The sequence below is a fragment of the Coregonus lavaretus genome (genome assembly GCF_964263955.1).
Source record: "Coregonus lavaretus genome assembly, contig: HAP1_SCAFFOLD_1965, whole genome shotgun sequence".
Lineage (NCBI taxonomy): Eukaryota > Metazoa > Chordata > Actinopteri > Salmoniformes > Salmonidae > Coregonus > Coregonus lavaretus.
This window is the reverse complement of record NW_028165388.1, coordinates 51,368-58,859: the sequence shown is the minus strand read 5'-3', so window position 1 is coordinate 58,859 and position 7,492 is coordinate 51,368. Positions and strand designations below refer to the sequence as shown.

Below are 7,492 nucleotides of genomic sequence, written 5' to 3'. Positions count from 1 at the left end.
ACAAAGCATGTAGAGGTCTGTACTTTTTATCATAGGTACACTTCAACTGTGAGTGCAAAAATCCAGAAAATCACATTGTATGATTTTTAAGTAATTAATTTGCATTTTATTGCATGACATACGTATTTGATACATCAGAAAAGCAGAACTTTATATTTGGTACAGAAACCTTTGTTTGCAATTACAGAGATCATACGTTTCCTGTAGGTCTTGACCAGGTTTGCACACACTGCAGCAGGGATTTTGGCCCACTCCTCCATACAGACCTTCTCCAGATCCTTCAGGTTTCGGGGCTGTCGCTGGGCAATACGGACTTTCAGCTCCCTCCAAAGATGTTCTATTGGGTTCAGGTCTGGAGACTGGCTAGGCCACTCAAGGACCTTGAGATGCTTCTTACGGAGCCACTCCTTAGTTGCCCTGGCTGTGTGTTTCGGGTCGTTGTCATGCTGGAAGACCCAGCCACGACCCATCTTCAATGCTCTTACTGAGGGAAGGAGGTTGTTGGTCAAGATCTCGCGATACATGGCCCCATCCATCCTCCCCTCAATACGGTGCAGTCGTCCTGTCCCCTTTACAGAAAAGCATCCCCAAAGAATGATGTTTCCACCTCCATGCTTCACGGTTGGGATGGTGTTCTTGGGGTTGTACTCATCCTTCTTCTTCCTCCAAACACGGCGAGTGGAGTTTAGACCAAAAAGCTCTATTTTTGTCTCATCAGACCACATGACCTTCTCCCATTCCTCCTCTGGATCATCCAGATGGTCATTGGCAAACTGACCAGGGCCCATAGGGCACTCATCCAAAGTAGTGCAGTATATAGGGAATAGGGTGCCATTTGGGACTTACTCATTTGTAATCGTCTGGGTGAGATGGAGAGGCTGGCAAGGACAGGGAGATGAATGAATTGGTCATTGGCATTAATTGGGTACGCTGCGGGCGCTGGGTGTCCACCTGTGCCCACTTCAAAATCTGGGACAGAGTGTTCACTGTAGACAGAGTGGCATGACCTTATATGGCCTGATGAAGATGCTAATGGTAAGGATCGCAAGCCTTTCAAAAAATTTAAAATGATCATAAGTATCTAATGCTATACATCATCATCCGTTTCTGAGAATAGACTCTTTCAATGACACTTGCTAATGGAACTGATATTAAAACAGTACTCTTACCCTTTAGTGGGTATGTTACAGAATATTATGGCAGCCCTTCTGTAACACTAACAGATAACATCCTTCAGTTGCCAACCTCAGGGTTGAAGTTTTCATAATAGTACATAGTAACACTGTGGTATCAGACAGACGGTGCCCCAGCTCCGTTATCTATCTGGGAAAGGTTCTGTAGTTTGATTAAAGTCTCGGTTCGCCCACTCTTCTCCCACCGACCGAACGCACGGACAACCGAGCTGGCAGAATGCCGCCGATGGCCTTGGTTGCCGTGGCAATGAGCCGTGTCTCGCCGTACCACATGACATGGCAAACGAGCACAGTGTGTGTGCGTTACAGTGATTGACACATGGACCCATCTTAAGTATGCTGCCTCTTAATGTCTGATTGCTCTCCAACTTCCTGCAGGAGAAGGGAAAGACAAAAGAGGGAGAGAGATGGATGGATTCGGGTCTGGGTCTGCTGAGCATTAATAGAGAGAGAGAGATGGATGGAGTCATGTCTGGGTCTGCTGAGCTGGATGGAGTTGGGTCTGGGTCTGCTGAGCATTAATAGAGAGAGAGAGATGGATGGAGTCATGTCTGGGTCTGCTGAGCTGGATGGAGTTGGGTCTGGGTCTGCTGAGCATTAATAGAGAGAGAGAGATGGATGGAGTCAGGTCTGGGTCTGCTGAGCTAGATGGAGTTGGGTCTGGGTCTGCTGAGCATTAATAGAGAGAGAGAGATGGATTGAGTCGGGTCTGGGTCTGCTGAGCATTAATAGAGAGAGAGAGATGGATGGAGTCAGGTCTGGGTCTGCTGAGCTGGATGGAGTTGGGTCTGGGTCTGCTGAGCATTAATAGAGAGAGAGAGATGGATGGAGTCAGGTCTGGGTCTGCTGAGCTAGATGGAGTTGGGTCTGGGTCTGCTGAGCATTAATAGAGAGAGAGAGATGGATTGAGTCGGGTCTGGGTCTGCTGAGCATTAATAGAGAGAGAGAGATGGATGGAGTCAGGTCTGGGTCTGCTGAGCTGGATGGAGTTGGGTCTGGGTCTGCTGAGCATTAATAGAGAGTGAGATGGATGGAGTCGGGTCTGGGTCTGCTGAGCATTAATATAGAGAGAGAGATGGATGGAGTCTGGTCTGGGTCTGCTGAGCATTAATAGAGAGAGATGGATGGAGTCGGGTCTGGGTCTGCTGAGCATTAATAGAGAGAGAGAGATGGATGGATTCGGGTCTGGGTCTGCTGAGCATTAATGACCAGAACAGATGTTGCCCAGATGCGGCCCGTGGGGGGGAGAGGAACAAAAAGACTCCCTTATTCACACACTGACAGCTTTGTTCACCTCCAGTCAGGACCAAGTCTCCCCCCCAGACTCTTTGATGTAAGTGCACAGGAAACAAGGCAGGAATCGATTCCTCCATGCGTTAAGCCCCCACTCACCTTCTCCTTCCTCTTCTCTTGTCTCATTCCTTCTCTCCTCACCCCTGTGCCTCCCTTACCCTGCCCAGGAAGCTCGCTAGCACATTGTTTTTGTCCGTGTCTGTGTACTGTATGGGGCAGTTGGAGCACAGGGATACATCTTGTCTGTGTACTAGCTCTGTGTACTAGCTCTGTGTACTAGCTCTGATCTGAAGTCGGTGTGTTGGAGCAACATTGTAGATTGTGTTGATCCTTGTCTGTCTGCATGGTCTTGGGTTGTGTTTCCAAAGCAGGAACACTTGAGCCTGCTTTGAATAATGAAATTCCTTTTGAATAAAATTAATCAAATTCAATGATTTACTGTCTAAGGACGGGCTGCAGCTAGTTTCTATTGTCTATCTTGCTTTAGGAGTTATGGATTTGGTCTCCGCATATGTAGGAAAGTTCTCCAACTTGTTGACCCTGTTTTTTAACTGTTTGCCTGTTTTTTAGGAACAGGCCAATACGTTGAGTCCTATACCCCAAGTCTCTCAGATCATAACCGCCCAAGTTATCAAATAAAATGTAATTTGTCACATGCTTGGTAAACAACAGGTGTAGACTAACAGCAAAATGCTTACTTACAGTCCCTTACCAACAATGCAGAGAAAAAGATAGAAAAAGAATAACACGAGGAATAAATCCACAATGAGTAACGATAACATGGCTATATACACGGTGTACCAGTACCAAGTCCATGTGCAGGGGTACGAGGGAATTGAGGGCGTGCCCAGCCCTCCATTTCCTGTAGTCCACAATCAGCTCCTTTGTCTTGCTGATGTTGAGGGAGAGGTTGTTGTCCTGGCACCACACTGCCAGGTCACTGACCTCTTTATCTCTATAGGCTGTCTCATCATCGTCTGTGATCAGGCCTACCACAGTCGTGTCGTCGTCAAACTTAATAATGGTGTTGGAGTCGTGCGCGGCCACGCAGTAGTGGGTGAACAGAGAGTACAGGATGGGACTAAGCACGCACCCCTGAGGGGCCCCGTGTTGAAGGTCAGAGTGGCGGATGTGTTGTTACTGACCTTTACCACCTGGGGTCGGTGTTCAGAACCAGGGCTCTGAGCTTAGTGATGAGCTTGGAGGGCACTATGGTGTTGAACGCTGAGCTGTAATCAATGAACAGCATTCTTACATAGGTGTTCCTTTTGTCCAGGTGGAAGAGAGAAGTGTGGAGTGCAATAAAGATTATGTCATCTGTGGATCTGTTGGGGCGGTATGCGAATTGGAGTGGGTCCAGGGTGTCTGGGATGATGGTGTTGATGTGAGACATGACCAGCCTTTCAAAGCATTTCATGGCTACAGATGTGAGTGCTACGGGGGGGGTGATAGTCATTTAGACAGGTTACCTTGGAATCCTTAGCCAGTCTCTATCCTGTCATCTTCTCCTTTCCTCTTTACTGTAAAAACATTATTGGCCATAGAGAGGGAGGGAGGAAGAGTGAGGTAGGGAGGTAGGGAGGGAGGGAGGTAGAGAGGTAGGGAGGTAGAGAGAGGTAGGGAGGTAGAGAGAGGTAGAGGGAGGTAGAGAGAGGTAGAGAGAGGTAGGGAGGTAGAGAGAGGTAGGGAGGTAGAGAGAGGTAGAGGGAGGTAGAGAGAGGTAGAGAGAGGTAGGGAGGTAGAGAGAGGTAGAGAGGTAGAGAGGGAGAGAGGGAGGTAGAGAGGGAGAGAGAGGGAGGTAGGGAGGTAGAGAGAGTTAGAGAGAGAGTTAGGGAGGTAGAGAGAGGTAGGGAGGTAGAGAGAGGTAGGGAGGTAGAGAGAGGAAGGGAGGTAGAGAGAGGAAGGGAGGTAGAGCGAGGTAGAGAGGGAGACAGGAAGAGAGAGGTAGAGCGGAAGAGAGCGGTAGGGAGGTAGAGAGGGAGGGAGGTAGAGAGAGGTAGGGAGGTAGAGTGGGAGGGAGGAAGAGAGAGGTAGGGAGGTAGAGAGAGGAAGGGAGGTAGAGAGAGGAAGGGAGGTAGAGCGAGGTAGAGAGGGAGACAGGAAGAGAGAGGTAGAGCGGAAGAGAGCGGTAGGGAGGTAGAGAGGGAGGGAGGTAGAGAGAGGTAGGGAGGTAGAGTGGGAGGGAGGAAGAGAGAGGTAGGGAGGTAGAGAGAGGTAGAGAGGGAGGGAGGTAGAGAGGGAGAGCGGAAGAGAGAGGTAGGGAGACTGGCTAGGCTTACAGCTTATAGCATTCATGAACAAATACATTTGCCATATTTTGTCATTAGCATTATGGTTGTAACCACTTCCTCTATGTCAGGGCTTCCCAACTGGCAGCCCGTCAGGGCCTCCCAACTGGCAACCCACGGGTGATTTTATTTGGCCCCCCAAGTTTTCTGAGCAAAGAGTTACGTTGTAATCGTTTGTATTTTAAAATTTTTTGTTGGAAATAATAGACTGTAAAAACACCAGCAAATCCGTTCCAAGTTATTTTTATTTTGGAAATCTGTTCCAATGTATTCCCTGCATAAAATATATATATATATATATAAACCCAGCAGTGATGCAGTTCTTGACACACTCAAACTGGGCGCCTGGCACCTACTACCAAACCCTGTTCAAAGGCACTTCAATCTTTTGTCTTGCTCATTCACCCATTCACCCCCTTCATCTACACTGATTGAAGTGGATTTAACAAGTGACATCAATAAGGGATCGTAGCTTTCACCTGGATTCACCTGGTCAGTCTGTCACGGAAAGACCAGGTGTTCCTAATGTATATGATCGTATACAAATGTAAGCAAGGTTTGAAATGGTTATGTTTTATTCAAATAATATGTATGTTTGAGCTTCTTGCAGTAGATTTGCAGTCTACAAATTATTAGTAATTATTTTCCGGCCCCCTGACCATCCACTCACGAAGGAAACCGGCCCGCGGCTGAATCTCTAGTTGATGATCCCTGCTCTACGTGTTGTCAATGGGTTGTTGATTAAGACAGCTAGATTCAGTGGTCTCATAAAACTAGTCTCTACCTGGTTAAAATCCCCCTCAAATGACGTCTACGGAACCACAGACCTTCAGTTAAACACAATAATATCAAAGCCAAAGGATTGCCAATTGTGAGGACCTATTCAGGTCAGGAGTCCCCGCACCAAGTAAAACATTAAGATAGTTAGTTAGAAGTTGCCATGCTTACACATAAACTTCAGTTGTGAGGTCCTTAAAGTTAGCGTTCACTCCAAAATCAATCAAACTTGGTCAGCTGTTCCATTCCCCCTCCCCTCTTTCTTTCAAGGCTGTCAACGGCCATGCAAACGGGTTGCCAGCACGGCAGGTTGCCAGTACCAGCCTCAACCCCAATGAAGACTGCCACGGTAGTGGACAGGGTTCGACATCAGGGTCCCAGTCTGGGCGGATAGGAGGAAGGAGGGAAGTGGAGGAGGAGGGGGAACAGGAGATGACGTCCCCTCTGGAGGTGCGCTCAGGTCTCCCCATGAACTTCAGCAGCACCCTGCAATGCATCGTCCAGCAGCTTAACGTCCTCACTCAGGTCAGTCCCCCTTTAATTCTTAATCCAAATCTGGCAGCCCTGGCTAAAACACTACCTCTTAACCCAATCTGGCAACCGTAAAATACTTCCCCTTCCATCCCAATCTGGCAACTCAATTTTAATGTTTATGATAGAACAGCAGATGATGCACAGAGTTAGACGTAGACAGAAGTTGTAAGTGATGTTGACATTGTTGTGAAAGCGTTTTAGACTAAAACTGGTGTGTGTGTGTGATCCCCTCCCGCCCCATAGACTGTGTCTGTGTTGGAAGAACGTCTCACCCTGACGGAGGACAAACTGAAGGAGTGTTTATTCAACCAGAGTCAGATCCTGCTGCAGGTGCGAGGGGAGGAGAAGGACAGAAGAAGAGAAAGTGTGGAGGAAGAGAGGGAGGGGCAGAGCGGATCCCCTGTCGCCTCAGCCTAAGGTCACCCACCTCCCTCTCCACAGACACACACACACACACACACACTCCCCCCTTTGACTTGTAACTTGGTCCAGTGTGTGTGTGTGTGTTTGGGGAGGGGCAGGGAATCTGGGGGTCCTTAACCTCCACCTTGGTGGTCTTTCTCAGTGGTCATTGACTTAATCAAATCCTCCCTCTATCTCTCCACTCCTTTAAAGACTAAAGATTATTCAATCCTACAGCACAGTGTGTCTGGGACACTTAAATGGACTGGGGTGAGTTTGTGTACATATACCGGTGTGCGCGTATGTTCATCTGTTTGTGTGTGTGTGCGTTTGGAAAATCTTTGTGAGGCCCCTCCGTAATGAAAGGTTGATGAAGTGGAGTGGAGGACAAGACAGCACAGCTGCAGCTATGAAAACAGCCTGTCTGTCTGTCTGTCTGCTGTTTGGACAGTGAAGGGAGCAGAGTGGGCCAGGCAGGGCATTCCTCTGGTCTCCTGAGCCCTGCTCCTGGACAGGCCACCTCACGCCTCTCTCCCTCTCGCTATGTGTGCTTGTACTAGCTTTTATTAGTAGAATCTATGCATTATGTCATGTGTTGATTAAGCGCCTGTGTGCGTGTGACCATGTAACCCCACTGTTGTATGTGTACGGCATATTTTCTCATGCGTTCCCTTTCATACTATGAACTACGTTTATGAAAATAAATTGAGCATATTGCACTGGCATGTCTCCATATGTGTCATTTACGTCATTTTTACATCAGCAGTTGCTCTATAAAAGCCCACAAGTATCCAAGACTCGCTCTGTTTCATGGTCCTTTGAGCCGGAATATGGGCTTTTCCAGTGCTTTACCGTAACCTTGCCTAGACCTCAAATAGCAAGCAGTAGCAGCAGAATCTACAAGTATACATTCCGTGTCAGTTCCTCTGTGAAGCAAGAGACATCTTGTTGACGTTTCCAGTGACAGTCAAAGATGTGGATAGCACTGGGGCGGACCTCGCTTTA

The 7,492-nt window shown here is 48.0% G+C and overlaps 1 protein-coding gene across 1 annotated transcript; it reads left to right on the top strand.

The window, feature by feature from the left end:
- Positions 1-3,825: 3,825 nt before the first annotated feature.
- LOC311115910 (POC1 centriolar protein homolog B-like) lies at positions 3,826-7,163 on the top strand. Its single transcript, XM_084191032.1, has 3 exons — positions 3,826-3,913; positions 5,822-6,076; positions 6,329-7,163. Exons 1-3 carry the CDS (start codon positions 3,878-3,880, stop codon positions 6,500-6,502), a joined length of 465 nt encoding a protein of 154 aa, XP_084047158.1. The 5' UTR covers positions 3,826-3,877; the 3' UTR covers positions 6,503-7,163.
- Positions 7,164-7,492: the final 329 nt, after the last annotated feature.